General features: G+C 46.4%; 1 protein-coding gene across 6 annotated transcripts; it reads left to right on the top strand.

Annotated features, from left to right (window-relative positions):
- The first annotated feature begins 2434 nt into the window (after positions 1 to 2434).
- On the top strand, positions 2435 to 19681 carry NUP50 (nucleoporin 50). 6 transcript variants are annotated; one of them, XM_077310401.1, is made up of 9 exons: positions 2436 to 2626; positions 3821 to 3901; positions 5789 to 5869; positions 8332 to 8415; positions 9951 to 10143; positions 10690 to 11337; positions 12608 to 12683; positions 13363 to 13481; positions 14326 to 19681. In XM_077310401.1, the coding sequence occupies exons 3-9, from the start codon at positions 5801 to 5803 to the stop codon at positions 14526 to 14528; spliced, it is 1392 nt and encodes a 463-aa protein (XP_077166516.1). In that variant the 5' UTR covers positions 2436 to 2626; positions 3821 to 3901; positions 5789 to 5800; the 3' UTR covers positions 14529 to 19681. The 6 variants fall into 6 exon arrangements, with proteins under 6 accessions (XP_077166520.1, XP_077166519.1, XP_077166516.1 ...); XM_077310399.1 differs by having other exon boundaries at positions 5792 to 5869; XM_077310402.1 differs by lacking the exon at positions 2436 to 2626 and adding an exon at positions 2656 to 2763.
- The last annotated feature ends 875 nt before the right edge of the window (positions 19682 to 20556 follow it).

Genomic DNA, 20556 nt, shown 5'->3' on the forward strand with positions numbered 1-20556 from the left:
CTGTTTCTGGAGGAGGCAGGGCAGTCATCCATCAGGAGGAAGAGCTGGGTGTCATCTTCATACTGATGACAACCCAGCCCGAACTTCTGTACCAGTTGTGCAAGAGGGCACATGAAGATGTTGAATGGGAGAGAGGACTGCTCCATGTAGGACTCCGCAAGTAAGCTGTCGGCGGTTTGATGTTCTCTCTCCTACTGCAACTCTCTGTCCGCGACCCCGGATGTAGATCAACCATTGAAGGGCTGTCCCTTGTATTCCATCGTCGGCTAGGCGGTGAGCTAAGAGCTCGTGATCGACTGTGTCGAATGCTGCTGAGAAGTGTAGTAATATCAGTAGTGCTGACCTACCTCAGTACAACTGGCGACTGAGGTTGTCCATCAGGGCAACTAGATGGGTCTAGGACCGAAGAAGCTTCTTCCAGGAATGCTGTTAGTTGGTTTGTGACAACCCTTTCTACCATCTTCCCCAGAAATGCTAAGTGTGAGACGGATTGGTAAACAAAGTAAATGAAAAAGGAGAAGAAATAAAGATTGAGGCCATCTTCAGCATAATAAGTGATGGTCTGATGGTGTAGTGGTGGAAAGCGCTGCCATGTCACAGCCAACATACTGTGATCCTGGATTATTTTCACTATCAGTGGTGGTATACCTTTGCCTTCCACTGCACAGCAACACTAGAATCTCTTGGTGGTCATCCTATACAAGTACCAACCAGGGCTGACCCTGCTTTGCTTTCATGATCTGACAAGTTCAGAGTAGCCCAATGTATGCAGGGCAGGGTTATGGTACAATGCTGCATGGGAAGAAAAGCCAATCAAAGTTTAATAAAGATAACAGGACTATAACAGAATGGTTCAGGAACAAGCCTTTACAAAGGGAAACGGGAGGACAAAGGGAGAAAGCTCAGCAGAGATGTGATGCCTCAGAAGTCCACCCTCCAAAACAGCCATTTCATTCAGGGCAGCTGATCTCTTAGACTGGAGATCAGTGGTAATTGATCTCCAGGTCTCAACAGAAGGAGCCATTGGGGCAAGTCCTACATTGGTGTTTCATGAAAAAAGGGGTGCCTGCCCTGCTCCTCCCAACCAAATGGAAAAGCAAGAGAGGCCATTTGAGTAACAAGAGTTAATATTTATTTTGCTAGCAAAAGGGGGGGAAATTCCATTTACAGTCAAACAAGACATTTTCTTTGATGCAGCAAAGATAACCACTTTCTTTTATATATTCCATTACTTAGCCATGTCTCATAAGATTGGTTACAAAGTTATGGCATAACACAAGACGTAACCAAGGTTAACTACGCATGTGCTTCTTTATAACATCAGCTCACTTTTGACTGGTCCCTGATCTCACATGTTCCCTCTTCTCTATGCTATGCCTTATGCTGGAAAGACAGCTAAACCTGGGCACATTCTAAACCCTCCGGCACTGGGTGCTTACAACTTTAAACAAGTAAAGTCTTCCCCGTGATGGGAGGAACTCGGTACTAGGGTTGTGCGCGGCTGCATCCTAATCAGTTTGAACCCCACCCTTCTCCAAGAGGGTCCCAAAGTGGCCGACATTGCTTCTCTTCCATTTCATGCAAACAGCCTTGAAGGGTAGATTGAGATAGAGCATTCTTCAGTCTGGAGCAGCAGGAAAGAGCAAGACTTACCCCAAAGGCTCCTTCTAACATGATCCCCCAGCCCTTGTCTCCCTTCTGCATCTGTTTCTGCCTTTGCATTGCTCTGATCCATCATCCCCACAGGCTTCACAGTGGCTGAATACAACTGAGGAGCTAGACAGAGTAGAGAAATGACTTGAGGTTGTTTTTTTTTTGGGGGGGGGGTGGAGTGAGCGGAGGGACCTCAGCAGGGCTCATAATCTAGGACCCATCCACCGAAGTAGACATTTGCTTCATGGAAACCAATCTGAGTTTACAGGAAATCAATTTCAATTAGGGAAGCCAGTCATCAGGTAGGACCTGGGGATCCCCTGGACTTATAGCTCATCTCCACGTGACAACGACTCCACCCCCCCAGATATCTCCCAGAGCTAGCAACCAGGAAGAGGGGGGGTTAATAAAATGAAAAATGAGAATCACGATAGCGGGAGATGCCAGGCCCCACCTGGAGGTTGGCAACCCTTGGACTCAAGTGATTACGGCACGTCCGGGGCTCTCTCAGACCCAGCGACCCAACAGCTCCTAAACGAGTGCCGGGAGGACCCGGGTAGGCGGCAAACGGCCTCCAAGACTGCCTGTCGTGTGCAAGGCTGCCGCCGCCAGCTCCTCCTGAGGAGACCCGCCCCCGAAGGCGGGATCCGTTGCCTCCTAGCCGTTGAACTGCCGCCCAGTCTTTGAAAAAGGCGCTTCAGCCAATGCGCGGGGCCGTGTCCGCCGCGTCACTCGCCTTGCCCCGCCCCCCGCGCGTGCGCAATAGAAGATCGCGAGGCCCGCCGTTGCCTTCCTGAGGCGCCCCTCGAGAACAGCAGGCGTCCTCTCTGGCAGGCGGTCCCCCTTTCTCTGGCCGGGGGCTAGAGGCTCCGCCCCCCAGTGGGCGGAGCTCTCGAGGAGGGGCCGCCGTGTGTCTCGACAGCCCGGAAGCGGAAGCGGCGGGGCGCGCGCGCTTCGGTGAGGCGGCGAAGTGGTAAGCGGCCGCAGCCGTCGTTGGCCCTGGGAGAGGCCGTAGGCGACGCCGGTCGGTGGGAGAGGCGGCCGAGGGGAGCTCCGGGGCGGCCGGGAATGGGTAGATGGCCAGGGCCGCCTGCGTCGCGCCGCAGCCGGGTGGGTGTGGAGAGCGGCGGGGGTGGCGCTGCCTGGATGGCCTCGCGGCTCTGTGGCGTTTGCAACAGGAAGGGAAGCGGCTTCCGGCGGCGAATGACACTCGGCCCTCTGTTGGACGAACTGCAGATCCCAGGCCTGGGGCCGCCCGCGAGGAGGCCCTGCTGGCGCGAGGCGCCGGTGCCAACCCGGCTCTTAGTGACCGGTCGGAGCGGAGGGGCGGTTGGGTGTGGGAGGAGAGGCGCCCTCGGATAGCCCGGACCTAGATTGGTTGGAAGGCCGAAACTGCCCCCCGGAACATGAAGGCGGTGTTGGGGGTGCCGGTTCCGTGCGTTGCCTTTAGCTCTACTGAGAGCGGCGGGGCCGCTGAGTTCGGCAGCGTAAAGTGCGTTCTGATGCTGGAATGCAGCGATTGCCAAGCCGTGGCCGGCTCTTTGCTGCCACAGCATAGTGCAGAAATTCATATTTCTTTGCAGCTGCACACCTGGGTGATTCATCCGACACTGACGCAGGGTAGTGCTGTGAGAGGTTCTAAGATCAGTGCCGGATCGAAAAGCACCCGTAAGCCACAAGCCGGGCATTCCCAAAAGAAAGCGGACCCATTGGAGCACTCGTTTTTACCTGTAACTAGGTCATTGTCGTGACTGGTCTGACCTTGAAGTAGCAACGACCTAGCACACACAGATCAAACAGCTTACCTGTGTTTGGCAGGGAGAAGGGTGGTGGGGAAACTTTCTATCTGCGGAGTTTCTGTGTTGGATTTAGGATGCCAGCCTCCAGGTGGGGGCTTGAAATCCCACAGAATTACAGCTCCTCTCCAGAATACAGATATCAATTCCCCTAGAGAAAATGGATGAGGGTGGACTCAGCAGCATTGAACCCCATTGAGTTTGCTGTCTTCCCCAAGCTTCACTCTGAAACCTCAAGGATTTGGATCTGGCAGCCCTACCCACCCCCATTCTGACAGCTTTAGTAGGACTCCTTTTAAAGAACCCATGGATGCTTTGTCATTTCTCACAGCTCCCCTGCCTTATTTTAATGTTTACTTTATAATCTGCAGCTTATCTCCAATTGAAGATATGTCCGTGTACTGCTGAAGATATACTCAGTTTGCTTATAAATGTGGATGCCTGAGTCAGAGGTATGTGTGGTTGATCATAGCCCTGCCATTGATACTAGGACCTCAGTGCATTAGGGGAGGGAATGTGCATATTTCTGGCCGGGCTGTCCCTTTTTTCCCCATTGACCTATCAAAGATTTTTTTTCTTGTTTAATCATAGAATAATAGAGTTGGAAGGAACTTCCTGTGTCATCTAGTCTAACCCCCTGGACTATGCAGGACACTCACATCCCTATCTCTCATCCACTGTAACCTGCCATCCCCTTAAGCCTTCACAGAATCAGCCTATCCATCAGATGGCTATCCAGCCTCTGTTTAAAAATCTCCAAAGATGAAGAACCCACCACCTCCTGAGGAAGCCTGTTCCACTGAGAAACCGCTGTCAGGAACTTCTTCCAGATGTTTAGACGGAATTTCTTTTGCATTAATTTCATCCCATGGGTTCTGGTCCATCCCTCTAGGGCAAGATTTCTGTATATTAGGATTGCTGCCAGCTTTTTAAAAAGCGGTACTAGTCATACCCAGGGGTCAAGCAAGACACTGAGTCTGTGATGGGGCCATTTATTCAATATTAAGGGGAAAAAAACATTAAATGTGCTTTTGTCCTCTGCTAGTGTTACTTCACCTGTTTCACATCTGAGCCTTGGACTCAGGAAATGGCTGTGAGGCAAAGCTCCTAGCTCAATATTAAAATGACAGACAGAAGTTTGTGGCTTGCATAGTTGAGATATGTCAATTGATATCCCATTTTGACATTATATAGGGCAGGTCTTAGGTAACCTACCTTTCCTGTTTTTTTCATGTAAAATTTGCGTGGGAGGGGGGATAGGAGGCCCATGCTAGTCTGGTTGAATGAATTAGAATAATCACTTTGCTGAAACTAAGCATGAGTAGCAGAAGTAGGAGGACGTAGATCATGAAACACAGATTGTAATCTTTTGTATAGCAGCTATCATGATTTCCTAATGTTTGATCATATGATGGCTACTGTGTAAGTAGGTGGTGCAAATTTAGAGGTTCTGCTGGTTCCTTTGTAGACTAAAGGGGCAACATTTTTTTCTGCAGCATTTAGAAAGGATGAGTAGTCAAATGCATTAAAATGATAACCTTGTAGCATCTCAGCAAGTATCTTCTCAGAACTAGTGTCCTCAGGTAGCATAAAGGTAAAGGTAAAGGTATCCCCTGTGCAAGCACCGAGTCATGTCTGACCCTTGGGGTGACGCCCTCTAGCGTTTTCATGGCAGACTCAATACGGGGTGGTTTGCCAGTGCCTTCCCCAGTCATGACCGTTTACCCCCCAGCAAGCTGGGTACTCATTTTACCGACCTCGGAAGGATGGAAGGCTGAGTCAACCTTGAGCCGGCTGCTGGGATTGAACTCCCAGCCTTATGGGCAAAGCTTTCAGACGGCTGCCTTACCACTCTGCGCCACAAGAGGCTCTTCAGGTAGCATACTAAGTGCTAAATATTTTATTGTTATTATCAAACCAGCCTGGCCAAGAGTGGCGGTCTAGAAATTCAAGAAATAAATGAACAGAATCTAACTTCCTGATAAGTCACCGAATTAGAATTGAACTGCAGGTTTGATGCTGTTTGTTTATGGCTCAGTTGTTCTATACTTAAACCAAAGCGCTTTGAGAAGGTTTTAGCTGCTCTTTTACAGCTCAAAAGTGTGGCTGTCAAGATTGAATTGTAGGGGTGACTTTCATGAAACTGCATTTTCATGTTTGTCCTCTGGTTAGAATCTGATTGTTCTTCACAAAGCCATAACTCTCAAGTTTTTAAAAACATCTTTGGTCATCAGCTGAGACGCTGATTAATATCTCAAATCTGGGGGGGATCTAACTTGCTTAAAAACAAATACCAAGCCTGAATTGCATCTGATTCATGTTTATGTACTTCAATCCAGTAGGGGTGTAAAATGGCTAAGCGAGTGGCAGAGAAAGAGCTGACTGACAGGAACTGGGATCAAGAAGAAGAAACAGAAGAGGTAAAGGATGTTATGTTTTTTCTTTTATTAGCAACAATCTTGCCATAACCACTAACAATCCCTGGGGAGATATTAGGAATAGCAATTATAATAGATTATTATTATACTGGAGGTATTCAGGCTGAACAGAAGCTGACCTTGCCTGTGGATCTCCTGATGGCACCAGGTTTTTGATAGTGTTGGATTGGATGGACCATTGGCCTGATCCAACATGGCTTCTCTTATGTTCTCTTAATAAGACATTGCAATGGGCCAAATTCCCCTGTCTAACTTGCATAGAACAATGGGCCAAACTAATTAACAGTGGAGTGATAGTCTTATTCATAGAGCTGGTATGGCTTGCTGTTTATTTTGGTAATTGTAGTGCTCACTTTGGTGATAAGGTTAAGTTATTGCATGTTGTGCCAAGCAAAATCATGAGTCTGGTGTCTGGGAGTCATGTGCTTAATACCAAGTGTTCTGCTAGCTAGCTTTTTGTCCACTGAAGTTTTCAAGAGGAGTTTGTTTAGCCAAAAGTACTTTAGTTTATGGATTTAATATTCTTCTGCTGAGAGCTGTGCAGAAATAATTGAGAATATAAAATAGGTTTTAATGTCAAAACACAAATAATTAGAAGGGATTGTAGCCTTATTTTCTAGTGGCTAATTTCATTTCCATGATCTTTCATGTATTTGTTCAGTATCTGGTAAAATTCCTGTTTGTGCAGTTGTTAATGAGGTGCAAACCATTGTTTAAAACTATATTTCAGATCAAAGCAAGCTTATTAATCTGTTGTTAATTTGTTAATGGTTGTGTCCTGTCAGTAAATATTTTCCAAATGCATATATTTCAAGGGTCATTGCTTTACATTTAATGAATTAGTTGATATTAGGGGGGCTGCTTGACACCCCCCCCAGTATGAATTATATGACTGCAAAAGGGAACTTACTGTAGGGGGGACAAATCCCACCCCCACCCACCCCGACTGATGCGCATTCTTTGCCTGTCTGCATAGTTATTAACTTCGTGGCTCATGTGGTAGTGGGGGCAGTGCCTACATTGCCACCATCCACAGCTCGCATGATGAATGGAGATGTGTGCCTGCACTTTTATGATGGATGGGATTCAGTCCTTTTCCATTTATTTTTCTCCCAAGTTTGGAAAAAATCTTCATTCTCTTTGCATGGCTCCAGTTCATGAATTTAAAAATCTGCAGCTGGTGTTATCTTGAGGGTGAGATACAACAAGCAGGAAACTGCAAGAGCTTGTGGGGGCACTTCATTTCCCCCTGCATCCCCCTTCACACAGTTTCGTCATTCCCTTGCCCTGGCAGCCCCCACATCTCCCACCAACTTTATTTGACCACCTAATCTTCCAGCTTTATTGTTTATTTATATTCTGCCTTTTTCCCCAGTGGGAACTCAATCCAGTTTATAGTCTTTACCTCTCTTCCATTCATCTTTGCAAAACCCTCATGAGGCCTAAGGCAGAGTGGAGATTCAAGCCTAACAGATCCCAGTCTCTCACTCTTACCACTGTATCATGCTGGCTGTCATATAGTGGCTGCTGTTGAATACTATTGAGTTATCAGGTGGTTGTTGCCAAGCCGAGCTGCAATGCGTCCTTCCACCAGGTCAGGTAGGGAGGGGAGGAAGGTAGTCTGCAAGGGCCTGCCCCCTTTCCCTGCCTTTTAAAGACAGAAACCAAAGCTTGAAAGATATTAATACTATTGTGGTTGCTTAGCAACCTCCACAATAACTGCTAAGTTCTCAGAGAACATCCATTTCTTAAAGCTACAGGAGCTCTTTCTATCCACAGTGTATTTTTTCCAGGTTTTTCTGCAAACACAAGATCTGGCTTGTGCGTTCATGTTCTTAGCTCCAGATATTAGTATCTACAGATGGAGCCATGTTGAGAATTAGGGACATTAATTCAAATGTTCTTTGAAACTACGCATGATAATGCTGGCAGCCTTCCTTTTAAATTAATCACAACTTTAACAAAAATAAGAGAAATGCTTCCTTAACCTGCAAGACTTTTGTTGCATGTGTATTCTCCTCAGTGCATATTATCAATCAATGGTTTAGGATAAAACTCAACATGAGACTCTTAAGCATCACTCAAGAAAGCCTGCCCCCACATGGGTCTAGCTCTATATATTAAAGTTTTGGGGTCATTCATATTAATAGTGAATGTATCTTATGTTTTGAAATAGCATTTCCGTAATGGCAAGAATCCCAACAACCCTGTCTGCGCAGAGAAAGCATTTGTCACGAGTGGTTACTGGTCTTGCTTTCTGACTGTAGTACTTTGTGGTCTGATGACTCCCACGCTAGAAGCTTCCTTGAATTTTGAGGAATAATTTCCATGGGGGGAAGGAGAGCAGGAAAGCCCAATGCTTGAGAGCTTAGATTCTGCCCAATGCATTTTTCCAGAATACTTCATACATTGCCTTTACTAAGAATGTTAACATTTCCCTGCAGATGGGAACCTTCTCAGTGGCCAGTGAAGAAGTTTTGAAGAACCGAGCAATTAAGAAGGCAAAGCGTAGGAATGTGGGATTAGAGGTATATGAATAAAATTATTTTTAACAAATGTTCTGTTTGATTGGGATATTTGCATGGCCTGCAAATAAGGCAGTACCCAAAGGTTGTGCTTACTATAGTGCTAAAAAGAGATGCCCACATTAGTCTGCATACATAGCTGGAAAAGGTGATAGGAGATTCACACACAAGTGTGCCTCTGATGTTCTTGCATGTAGTAAACTCATTTTGGGAGCAAAACGTGAAGTTTTTCAAGGCAGCAATGGCAGAAGAATTCCCAGCAAGTTACTTCCCTCATTTATGTTCTGAAAGCTGGACATGGGGATGTGCCTCCTTTCTGTGCTTTGCTGCCCCCCCCCCTTCCCCAAGAGCCATTTACTGTGGTCATTGTATGGAAAAGTGGCCATTCCATGGATCCAATAACCAAGATGGATGGAACTGTTTTTCTCCTTCCACTCATGCATGTAATTATAGTAAGCTTGCAAGAAGATATTCTAGTAAGCGTTCATTAATTTGTTATTCCATGCTCATATTGTTTGAAAACTGTGTTGCCTGTCACATTGCTTGGCCATGCTCCTAGCAGACTTCTGATTGCGGAATTAAAAGCTAGTATTTATGAAGTAAAATTTAAATCTTTCTGTTCTTTAAAACTGGCTTTATTGCTGGTGAGTTAGCTTTTGGTTGAGTTGGAGGGAAATAGTTGCATGGACCAGGCCTGCCACCAAATCGTGGCTTTGTGCTACATGAGGCAACCTGTGGTAACCTGTTCCCTCCCGTCCTCCTCCAGGAGCAAACAGGTTGGGCAGTTCAGTTGTTAGATGGCTTTCACTCAGTTGGAAGTTGTTCGTTGTGTCTATCCGGGAGGGGAGGAGATTAACTTTGAATGTATAGAACTTATTTGTGTTTTGGCTTTGCACCTGAACTGCACTTGCGTGTTAACATAGATTCCCCTTTCATGGCGTGGAATTGTTTTGAAGTGGTATGGACCAGTAATTTTTTTCCTTGGAGAATTTTGGCATAAGCTGTGTTCCGATAATGGGTTCAGCAACCCCCTGGTTGATTCGTATATGCATCTATATCACCAGATACTTTCTTCTTAACGACTATCAGTCAAATGTATGAATGTTTTAATTGCTGGGTGATGCGTAAGTTTGGTCTAGAGTAGTTTGCCCAGAGTCATTCCTTGATGAATTGGAGGGAGGGGGATAGGATATGGGGCTTCGGCTGGATTTGATATTTTTCTAAGACCTCTTTTGCTGTGGAATAAAGGAGGTAAAGCTATTCTTATAACTTTGTGTGAAATAGTGATGACTTCTTTAGACAATTGGTAATTTGCATTTACAAGAAGAGGAAATTCTAATGGGACTTTTTGGAATGAATAAATGCAGGACAATAATTAGGTGAAGGTGAACTAATTGGGTGATTTAACCTGCCATTGCTTTGTGTTACTGCCTAGTAACTTGTAGTAACCTTCCGTGCATGCCATGAGGAAGTTGGTGGATGCATGCATAGGATTGGGTGGGACGTAGCAGTAACTACCTCTTTGTATTCTCTTTCAGTCTGACAGTGGAGGAGCTTTTAAAGGTTTTAAAGGATTTGTTCTGTCTTCTGGAGGTGCCGGGTTTTCTGGCTTTGGCAACGGCACCGGAGCCAAGCCCTTCGGACTTTCCAACGGTAGCAGCAGCAGCGTTACAAACACTTGTTCATTCATCAGTTTAAAGGCAGCCACTGAAACACAAACTACATTAGCCAGTAAGTTAACCGCTCAACTTGTCCTTGATAGAAATGGTGCTGAAAGTCCTTCAGGCATTCACTCGTTAAGAGGGGAGTGGGAAAGTCTTGTGTAAGCATGGATCTTGTGAGGAGAAGCTGTGTGGCTTCACCACCATTGATTAAAGGTTCTTGGGTACAGGCAGAGCCGGATTTTCCTATAGGCTAACTAGGCTTCAGCCTAGGGCCTCAAGATCAAGAGGGGCCTATATTCCACATTTTTTATAAAGGTTAGTACCAGTCACAACATGTAACAGTAATGATGTATTTTATTATCTCTCATGTAATTGACAAACTTAAAAATAGGAGGTGAAAGGGCCACATAAGTGGAATAGCCTAGGGCCTCTTTTCATATAAATCCGGCCCGGGTACAGGACTGGAAAATGAGCACTTTTTTTCCTTCTCTGCCTGTGAACTGGCAATGTGGTTGCTGTGAAATTTGCAGGCACAGCTTGAGGGCGGAGGTGGACTTCCACAGATCTGCGTTCTTTCTAACCGAGATCACAACGTGCTGTTTCTTCCTAATAGGCCCTGCGGTATCCAGTGGCTCCATAAATATTACAGGGCTTGAGAAGAAGCCCACAAGCCTAGAAACGAATGGTGAGAGTCAGCTGCCACCATCCTCGGGATCCACTCAAAGCCCAGCGTGCAGCTCTGATGTTTACCACAAGCAGCTGGCTGCTCTCAATTGTTCGGTGCGCGACTGGATCGTGAAGCATGTCAATGCCAATCCGCTCTGTGACTTGACCCCAATCTTCAGAGACTACGAGAAGTACCTCGCTGAGATAGAGCAACAGGGGATCGGTAGTGACAGTGGCTCGGAAAGCGACGGTAACAAGGCGGCCGGGAGTCAGCCTGGCACTGCCTTCAGCGGTTCTAATCTCCAACCGAGCTCACCGTTTTTCTTCAACAGCAACAAGTCTGAGGATTTGCCTGGGAAGAGCACGGAATTGGAAAAGAAACCAGAACCAAAACTAGGGTCGAAGTCCGCAGTCACGTTTACTTTTGGCAAGAGCGTTGACAGCTCAGGGCTGAAGTCCAGCTCTTTGTCTAATTTCTCGTTCTCCTCTGGAAGCACAAGTTTATTTGGGAAAGACGCAAGCCAGGGCAGCGCTCCTTCATTTGCCAGCAAGGTGTCGGACACACAGATGGAAAGTGCCAGCAATGAAGAGAAAGGTAAAAACTTACTTTAAGAAGTAGAGACTGGGTGCACTTTGGCCCCTGTTGGACTTAGCGGCAGCCATTGATACAATCCCATTGGGTGTGGCTTTGCAACTATTTCTTGTCCTCTGCTGAAGAGGCCAGAGGTCCATGCATATGGTGCCTAGAGAGAACGATTAATTAAATCTGCAAGTGCTGGAGAATTCAGGTGAGGTGGGGTCAGGTCAGTGGTGATCACCCAGATTGGCTATCTGCCTGAATGTATGAGCCCCTGTAGGAGGTGTGTATTGCGAACACTTAGGAATGGGAAATGCTGTGGGTTGTTTTTAGTTTACTTCACTTACTCCTTAAATTTTGTGTATGAACTGCAGCATGGGGGCTTTGGAGAGGATTTAAAAAAAATATTCCACGTCTGCCTCCCTCCCTTTGCAGCCCACTACTGCTTTCCTCTTTCATTGGCTTTAGATCTGTATCCCCCTCCCCCTTTGGAGTCTCCCTGCTTTGCTTCACCTCCTTCACTGGATCATTCCTCTTGCCACGTCCTGGAACAACCCTTCCATAGCCCTACTTTCTTCCCCTGGAGTGTTACTTTTCACCCTTCTCCCCCATTAACACCCTCCTTTCCTATTCTCTCCATATCACCCCCTTCCCAGTCACAGCTTCCCCTCCTTCAGTCCTCTTCCCAACCTCACCTCTCTTCCCACCCCTCTCCATTCTTTCTCCTCCCTTTCCCTTCCATCTTTCATTACCCAAATGGGTCTCCAGGAGGTAGCACCAATCAGTCAGCAGCAGATTTCAAAGTCTAGGCAATTTTAAAATCTTTGAATTATTTTCCTAAAAGTCACAGAGGGATATGGTATGCCCATGCTTGATGCTTTTGACCCTGAGCCTGGGCTTTCCATCAAATGGGCATAGGTGTTCAAACAAGATGGGTCACCGTGTCAGTCCATCTGTAGCTGTAGGGAAGAGCACGAGTCCATGAGCACCGTAACAAAATTTGTGGCAGAGGAGGAGCTTTTGTGAAGCAGTGCTCCCTTCTTCAACTATTAAAAGAAACATATAATGGGTTTAATGGTCTGCCGTTTGGTTTTGAGCTGAAATGCTGCTTGTGTTCAGGAATGGAAGTCATAATGCAAGCTTGCTTACCAAATAATAGAGGTTTACCAGGTTTATTTTTCCATCTAGCATTCCTATGCGCCACTTCATTGTGTGGGGGGGGGTATATTTCGGCCATTGTGCTTTAAGTGAGGTTTCCAGATCCACTCTGAAAGCATTTTTCCTGCAGGTGAAGAAGAGGAGGAGGAGCCTCCAAAAGTTGTAGTTAATGAAATAAAGGAAGATGACGCCTTCTACTCAAAGAAGTAAGTTTTGCATGCTTTGACCAAACATGCGTGTACTAGTTCCGAGGGGACAGTTAGATGCATCCTGCTACAGAATAAGAACAACTTCCTTCAGAGTGCAAGTACTTAGCAATTTGTTTTGGAGTCACTGGCTAGCTTTTACAGGTAACAAAGCAGAAGAAAATGTGCTGCGACAGCTGTCCAAATGAAGAAATTTTACGCAAGTCCCAAAGATGTAATGGTTATTCTTTATGTAGTTCAACTATTGGGGCTTTGTCAGAATATGGTCCAGTGCTTTTCTCTCATTTTCAGGAAATTTTTCCTCAGTGACGAAGCTCCTAATTAAGGATTCAAAAAAGTATACATCCTCTCCTTGGTATCAAATCAGATTCTTCAGTTATCCAAATGGCAAATCGCTCAGGTTTACATGGGAGACTCAGCACTTTAAGAAGGAGAGTTGGTTCTTATATGCTGCTTTTCTCTACCCGAAGGAGTCTCAAGGCAGCTTACATTCGCCTTCCCTTTTCTCTGCCCACAACAGACAACCTGTGAGGTGGGTGAGGCTGAGAGAGCCCTGATATTACTGAAGAATAAGAAGAGTTGGTTCTTATATGCCGCTTTTCTCTACCCAAAGGAGTCTTGAAGCGGCTTACAGTTGCCTTCCCTGCTTACACTGACTGACACATTCTTGTTTCCTCAGATGCAAAATCTTCTACAAGAAAGACAACGAATTTAAAGAAAAAGGCGTAGGGACATTACACCTGAAGCCCGCAGGAAATCAGAAGACTCAGCTGTTAGTAAGGGCAGACACCAATTTAGGTATGTGACTTTTCTTTGAACCAGTTCTGTGTTCTGATAACCTGAACAGTTGGGGATCCATTTTAACAGACCAGATATTCATGCTGGCTGATTTGAAACAGTGTACTTTCTGATGGGGGCATATACCCTCTTCTTTACGAACAGTAGTGGAGCCGTAATGGGTATGTGAGAATCCGGCAGGGAGGGGCAACTTGGGAATCTTGTCTCAGTCTCCAGAAGTCCATGAGCTCTCAGAAGCTTAAGTGGGCTGATATCTCCCCCTTCCTCAGCAGTAGCCTTTCCCCTTTTTAACTCTCTAGATGTAACATTCCATGCCTCCTGAATCCCATTCATTGGTCATAGTTTTTGAGAACTGTTTGGAGAACCAGTAGAGGTCAGAGCACTCAAATGGGATCTGGGAGACCTAGGTTCGAATTCTCTCAGCCTAACCTACCATACAGGACTATTGTGAGAGTTAAATGGAGGAGAAGAGAACAGTTGGGAAGAAAGTGAAACAATTTGTTTTAATTAATGAGGTAGTATGTTTCTGCACATCGGGGAAATCTGAATATGTCTGGCCCAATTTTACTGCTTTTGTGATCTGTACAGGGGCCAGCCACTTTACTATAGTAAGAGAATCAAGTGGGTTCTGTGGGAGGGCCCAGAGGCAGCGCACAAGCGTTTTATGGAGAAGACGTTTTCAGCGTGCAGGATCTTTGGCAGCAAGGCTAGGAACAGACAGCCCCATGACTTTGGAGACTTTGGTCTCAGGCAGCAGCCCAGCCCTTTTCATAAATGTTCTGAACACACCGTAGCGTCGAGGCTGGTATTTCTTTTTTCACAGTAGAACTTTACCCCCTTTCAGGCAACATACTGCTGAACATTTTGGTGCCCCCTAACATGCCCTGCTCAAGGACAGGGAAGAACAACGTCCTCATTGTCTGCATTCCAAATCCACCCGTTGACGAGAAGAACGCCACCGTGCCCGTCCCCATGCTGATCCGAGTCAAAACGAGCGAGGACGCTGACGAACTGCACAAAACCCTGACGGAGAAGAAGGAGGCCTGAGGCCTGAAGCTCTGGCCTTGTGGGACGCCAGGAGAACTTGCCAAACTGCTGCTGGGACTCACCCCCCCCCCTTTGACTCTTATTAATCCTGTCACTCACTACTCTTACATTCTGAGAACTGGTCTAAGAAAGCTGGCGAGAGAAAGCAAAAGCAAGGAGGCCAATAAAAGCTGTAACTCGGTAAGGTGTCCATCGTGCCTCCCTCCTGTAGTTTGAGCATGATCGTTACTTGAATAAAGCGTATCAAAAAAAACCAATAAGCAAAACATTCATGGGTTGTACGAACCGGGAGAAAAGCTGGCTGACCACTCCGAAACGCTAAGAAATGACGGTATCAGAAATGCTGCGGAGGAAGAACGGAGGGCCGAGGGGGTAGCACCAAATCCACTCTTCAGAACTTACTTCAAAATTCGGACTGTGATTATCTCTCCAGAGTACAATTGCTATTTCGATTCCATTGGGGTAGCTAACATTTCGCCCAAAGCTGTGCCATCCTGCACCCCAGGGAAATGCTTGGTCTTTAAGGTTGCATTTGGGATTGAGTTTGCCACTTGGAGGACATTAGTGCATGTCCCATTATGGTGCTGCTTGTCATTGTCATGCCCTAGTGGCACAGCCGCCTCTCCTGTAGGCGTATTGCAGGGATTTGGAGGTGGGGGGGCGAAGCCAGAGTGATCCCCCTTTCCCCTTGTTCCCTGGAGGGAGAACATAAACTGGACATGTTCATTCCAATGCAGGTTACTTCTCCTGGCTTCTGGGTTTGATTAACTTCTGTGTAAATGGGCTCTGATCCAATATACTGAGAGTGTACCATGACAAGACTCAGGCTTGCACCGTCCCCCACAGATGAGAGCTGCAGGTGTGACAGGATCACTGGTGGATCAGCTGTTTAGATGCATTGTGTTCATACTGTAGTAGCTGCAGGCTTTGAATCAGTTTGTTTCATTGGGGCTCGCGTCATCGAGTTGTGCCTTTTGCACAACATGGGTGCGAAACCAGAAATGTTAATGTGCGTATGTAAGTGGATGTGTGCGTATTTATAGCAATGTTGCAGGCAAAGATTGAGTGGCCAAGGGCTTCCATATGTAGGTCACTTTGGTGAAGGAACAGGGTCCTAAGAACCTCAGTGAGTCTGTTTACTGCAAGTAGCTGGAGATGGGGGGGGGGGAGTGAATGAGCCAGCAAATTGGTGTAGTGGTTAAGAGTGGCAGCTTCCAATCTGGCAAACTGGGTTTTATTCTGTACTCTTCCACATACAGCCAGCTGGGTGGCCTTGGGCTTGCCACAGTACTGATAAAGCTGTTCTGACCAGGCAATAAGATAAGGGCTCTTTCAGCCTCACCTCCCTCACAGGGTGGCTGTTGTGGGGAGAGGAAAGGGAAGGTGATTGGAAGCCGCTGGTAGAGAAAAGCAGCATATAAAAATGAACTCCTTTTATTTAGTGGGTAGGCAGTTGAGTCTCCATCACGTTAGTACAAGTATGTTTTAGCTTGCAGTTGTGTTTCCTAAAGAGCAGAAGGGTGCCTATGTGGAATGGTTCCTTTGTATATCCGTATGTTCTGTGATGCTGTTTCTGACGGAGATCCAGCATACACCTGTTCCTTTCTAAATTGGGTGAGTGGTCTTAAAGCTTGCAAGCATCATTAACTATCGCTGAATACTTGAGGGTGGATGGGTTGAGTGAGAGATGTTAATGGAGAACTGAAAACCATTTTTCTGGAAACTTCCACGTCTTCACAATGCACACCGTAGCTACCTGAAGCAATTCATGAATGGTATTTCGGGTACTATCAAGCAATGCAAAGGCCAGATTTCCGTGGATATGCCAAAGTCAGTGAAACTGTAATGGAAAGAGAACTGGTGTTGGTGAGAAAAGAGGTCCTACTTAAGACCCTGAAACTGAGAGCAAGACTTCATGGGCTATCTTCACTTCTTTTACTCCAACTCAGCGGTAGTCAAACTGCGGCCCTCCAGATGCCCATGGACTACAATTCCCAGAAGCCCCTGCCAGCATTCGCTGGCAGGGGCTCCTGGGAATTGTAGTCCATGAGCATCTGGAGGGCTGCAGTTTGACTACCCCTGCTCCAACTGCTCCCATCCATGTAGCTCTGGGGATTCCTGAGGGAGGCTTCCCAAGGATTTCTGAAAGCCGTGTCTAATGGGACATGAATGACAGCTGCTTAAAAACATCACAGAAAGAAAACATGGCCCTCATGTTCCAGTAGGGCAGGGGCTCATGGCAATTGTAGCCCATGTATATCTGGTGAGCTAGAGTTTGGCCGACCCTCTGCAGCAGGGACATGGAATTGTTTAAACACAGTACACTGCCAGGATGAGGTGGTTAGGCTTATACCAAAAAGGCAATAACTCACCTTGGGTCCTCCAGTGGCTTAACTTTGAGCACCGTCTTCAGCAAAGTTTCTGCAACCGTGCTTTATTTCCTGGCCATGCCTTGCTCTGGTACAGGGCTGCCCAGTGCTTTGCAGGATCTAGGATAGCATTGGTTGCTTCTGTCTTGGCGATTCAGAAAGGTGTCCTTTGAAGATATTTCTCTTGAAACAGCCGTACTGTGAATTAGTCGAACTGTTTACTTATTGGAATGTGTTTGTTTTTAAATTCCCCCTGACCTCCAGGATGTGCCCTGTGGAGCTGTGCAGATCAGGGCAGAAGGCACCCATAAAAGCTTTTGCCGACCACAGAAATTCCTCCCGCATTATTGTATTTTGAACTAGACTTCGTGTGTCTCAGTGTAGGATTTTAATCTTACCAGTGCTAAAGGAAGGTAGTGACTGACGTTCCAGCTGTTTAACAGGGGTAGTCAAACTGCGGCCCTCCAGATATCCATGGACTACAATTCCCATGAGCCCCTGCCAGAAAACATGCTGGCAGGGGCTCATGGGAATTGTAGTCCATGGATATCTGGAGGGCCGCAGTTTGACTACTCTTGGCTTAGCAATTCAGAGTCAGATGCCATGAATAATTTCAAGGAACTGAGTCTGAATGGTCCCTTGGTAAGAAAACCAGGTGGGTCGATTGGTCAGGCTGAGTTTACTTCCACTGAAAGGTAAGAGTGGATTGTCATGATGACGAGGTGCAGAAGTTCCAAAGTGGGCATGGAAGTCAGCATGAAACTAGACAGTCAAGTTTGCACACACGCAAAATGTAGTTTGAAGCAATGCAGCAAACCTTTGGCCCACTAGTTGATTCTAGATCTTGGTTCTCTGGCCATGTGCTGGTTTGGTGGGGGGGGGGAGGTGGGGTGTGGTCTTCATTTCCAATCTGATCACTTCTTGTCTGGTAGATGGTGTCCATAGTCTATAGGGGTAACTAACAGCTTTACTGTTGTCTGTCTGCAGATTCCTGCTGAACTTACAGAATCAGATTTTGTTGTAACCAAAACAGAATTCTTGAGACTCTTGACACTATGAAGTCTTTTTTTTTTTTTTTTGCATGTACATGCTTTTCAGCAGCCATTCCCAACCAGGGTTACTTGTATCCCCAGGGTGACTCCAAATTTACCAGAATGTTTTTTTCCTTATTTGGGCAGGTTGATTCACGCCCTTCTCAAGTGACCAATGATGGTGGGGGTCTTTTGGGATTTCAGAAGTGGCCTTGTTGAATTTATATACAATGGAAAAGGAATGGAAGGGAAAAGCTGAAATCTGCTGCACTCCCCCATTGGCTCCTCCCATTTCCCTGCTTCTCAGAGTCCTGCCAGCAGAAAATGTCTGCAAGCAGATATTCAAGCAGGAGGTGACTGTTCCCAATGTCACAGGGACCATCCTCCAAAGCAGCTGTTTTCTCCAGAGAAACTGACCTCTGTAGCCCAGAGATGAGTTGTAATTCTGGAAGATTCCCCAGGTCTCACCTGGAGGCTGGCATCCCTAGCCAAGAGCACAGCCTGTACAAGGATTCCTTTCTTCCCAGGTTTCGCCTTGTCCTGGCAGCCATTTCTGTCCCTAAGAAAATATATTCTCAGGTCTTGCTAAGATTGCCAATCTCCTAGTGGTGCCTGGAGATCTCCAAATGTCACAAATCTTTTCCCCTGAGGAGAATTGCTGCTTTGCATGATGGGCTTTATGACAGCTGAGAGGAATGCTTTGTTGTTTTGCTCAGGCAAAGTATTGCACACACAAAAATGAAACTAACTTCTTATTTAACAAGTATTTTATTTGATTAGTGATACCATGCACTGTAAACATGTCACTGCTGTGGACATGGCCAGCTGGCATTACTTCTGGGGTTACTCAAAGCCTGAAGAATATTTCAGGGATTACTTCATGGTCAAAAAGGGCTGTTTTTCAGAATGGCAAAAGGTCTGTTTCATTGGGGTGGTAACTCTGGATCTGGTCCATACGATTTTAATCAGAGGGTGAATGACGGTTCGTATCACAAGGGGAACGATTCCTGCTTTGTTCTCTCCCATCTACTTTGATGTGTGGAGGGAACCTTTAAAGCTCTTCCATGCAGATTGTGGGAGGCCGGCTGAAGTGGTTTGCCTAGGTCAGGAGTGGCCAAACGGTGGTTCTTTAAATGTCCATGTACTACAATTGCCATGAGCCCCTGCCAGCAGCTCATGGTAACTGTAGTCCATGGACAACTGGAGATCCATAATTCGGCCACCCCTGGCCCAGGTCCAAACTCAATTTGTTAAAGCCATTGAAATGGAGCTAAAGGTTGGTGGAAAGATAAATAAATGGCTTCATGTACTCCATTCTCTTAAACTGGGGCAAAGGGTGGACTTCTAAACTGAAAATGTATAGCTAGGTACAAAGCGATTTAGGCTTCGTCCTTGCTCTCTCTGCAGTATCAAACAAAAAAATGCTGAAGACTGTTCTGTTCAGAGGCCTTAAGTTACTTTAGCAGAAGTTGCTAAGTTGTATCTCTTAATGTTACATTTAATTCTGACGATGCACAGAATTTTTTTTTGTAAAGGCTTAATAAACTGTTAATGCGGTTCCCCTCCCCCCCACACTTCCTGTCAAGATAGGCTTTCCTTTTTCTTCGGGCTGTGTAGAATGTTAATGGATCAACCATCTGGAAATGGCCTCGCCTTGTAACTTTTTCTCATGTCTGCTAACTGTAGTGCTCTTTAAGGACATGTACAAAATCCATGGAAATGTGAATAAAGAAACTGGGAGATGTTAACTCGGCTTTGTTTAGGTTTACATTCCTTGTCTTGCATGTAGTGACGTGTGGCCCCCCAATAGGGCCAACTGAAGGCTAAATATGGCCACCAGTCATTGACGTTTAAGAAGTATCAGATTCATTCCGTGAAAACTTTAGGACAGCTGGGCGTTTGCTGGCAGGGGCTCATGGGAATTGTAGTCCATGAACCTCTGGAGGACCACAGGTTGACTACCCCTGCTTTAGTGCATTAAAAATTGGTTCAGTGGCAGGAAGCAAACAGGAGGGTGGGACAGTTCTTGCAGTGGGGCCTGTGCTGTTTGCCAAATGAACAGGGAGTTAGGAGTGAAGCGGCCAAGTTTGTAGATGGTGAAAGGGCAATTATAAAGAACCCCAGCAGGATCTCTGCTAACTGGGTGAAGGGGATGTGACAAATAAGGGGGACCCTCAACATTCAGGGGCAACATCAGCCAAAGGCCTCAGCCTCTCTACCCTGTGTTTGAAAATGCAGAATAACTGGCTGTCCATTGTGTGAGACAGGGCAGAATCATAGAAGGGACAAGAGAGGGCATCTAGTCCAACCCCCTGCTCAATACAAGATTGGTCCAAAGTATCCAGGATAAGTATCTGTCCAGCCACGGCTGACTTTCAGGGAGGGGGCTCTCACCACCTCCTTAGGCAGCCAATTCCACTGCTGAACTGTGAACATTTTTTCCCTGATATTGAGCTGGTACCATTCTACATGTAGTTTAAACCCACTGTGGGTCTTTTGCTGCAAACAGGAACTGCTCCCTGCCCTCCTCTGAGCAATCATGTCCCTTCTCAATCTCCTCTTCTCCAGACTGAATGTTCCCAAACCCTTCAACCTTTCCTCATAGGGCTTGGTCCCCGGGCCCCAGAT

This window comes from Paroedura picta, chromosome 14 (genome assembly GCF_049243985.1).
Source record: "Paroedura picta isolate Pp20150507F chromosome 14, Ppicta_v3.0, whole genome shotgun sequence".
NCBI lineage: Eukaryota > Metazoa > Chordata > Lepidosauria > Squamata > Gekkonidae > Paroedura > Paroedura picta.

Bases quoted from the DNA above. Each gene is read 5' to 3' on its own strand.
- NUP50 (XM_077310399.1), top strand. From the start codon at position 3,881: ATGTGGATGCCTGAGTCAGAG. The intron at 11,338-12,607 runs GTAAAAACTTAC...TTTTTCCTGCAG, and splicing joins TGCCAGCAATGAAGAGAAAG to GTGAAGAAGAGGAGGAGGAG. The intron at 13,482-14,325 runs GTATGTGACTTT...ACCCCCTTTCAG, and splicing joins AAGGGCAGACACCAATTTAG to GCAACATACTGCTGAACATT.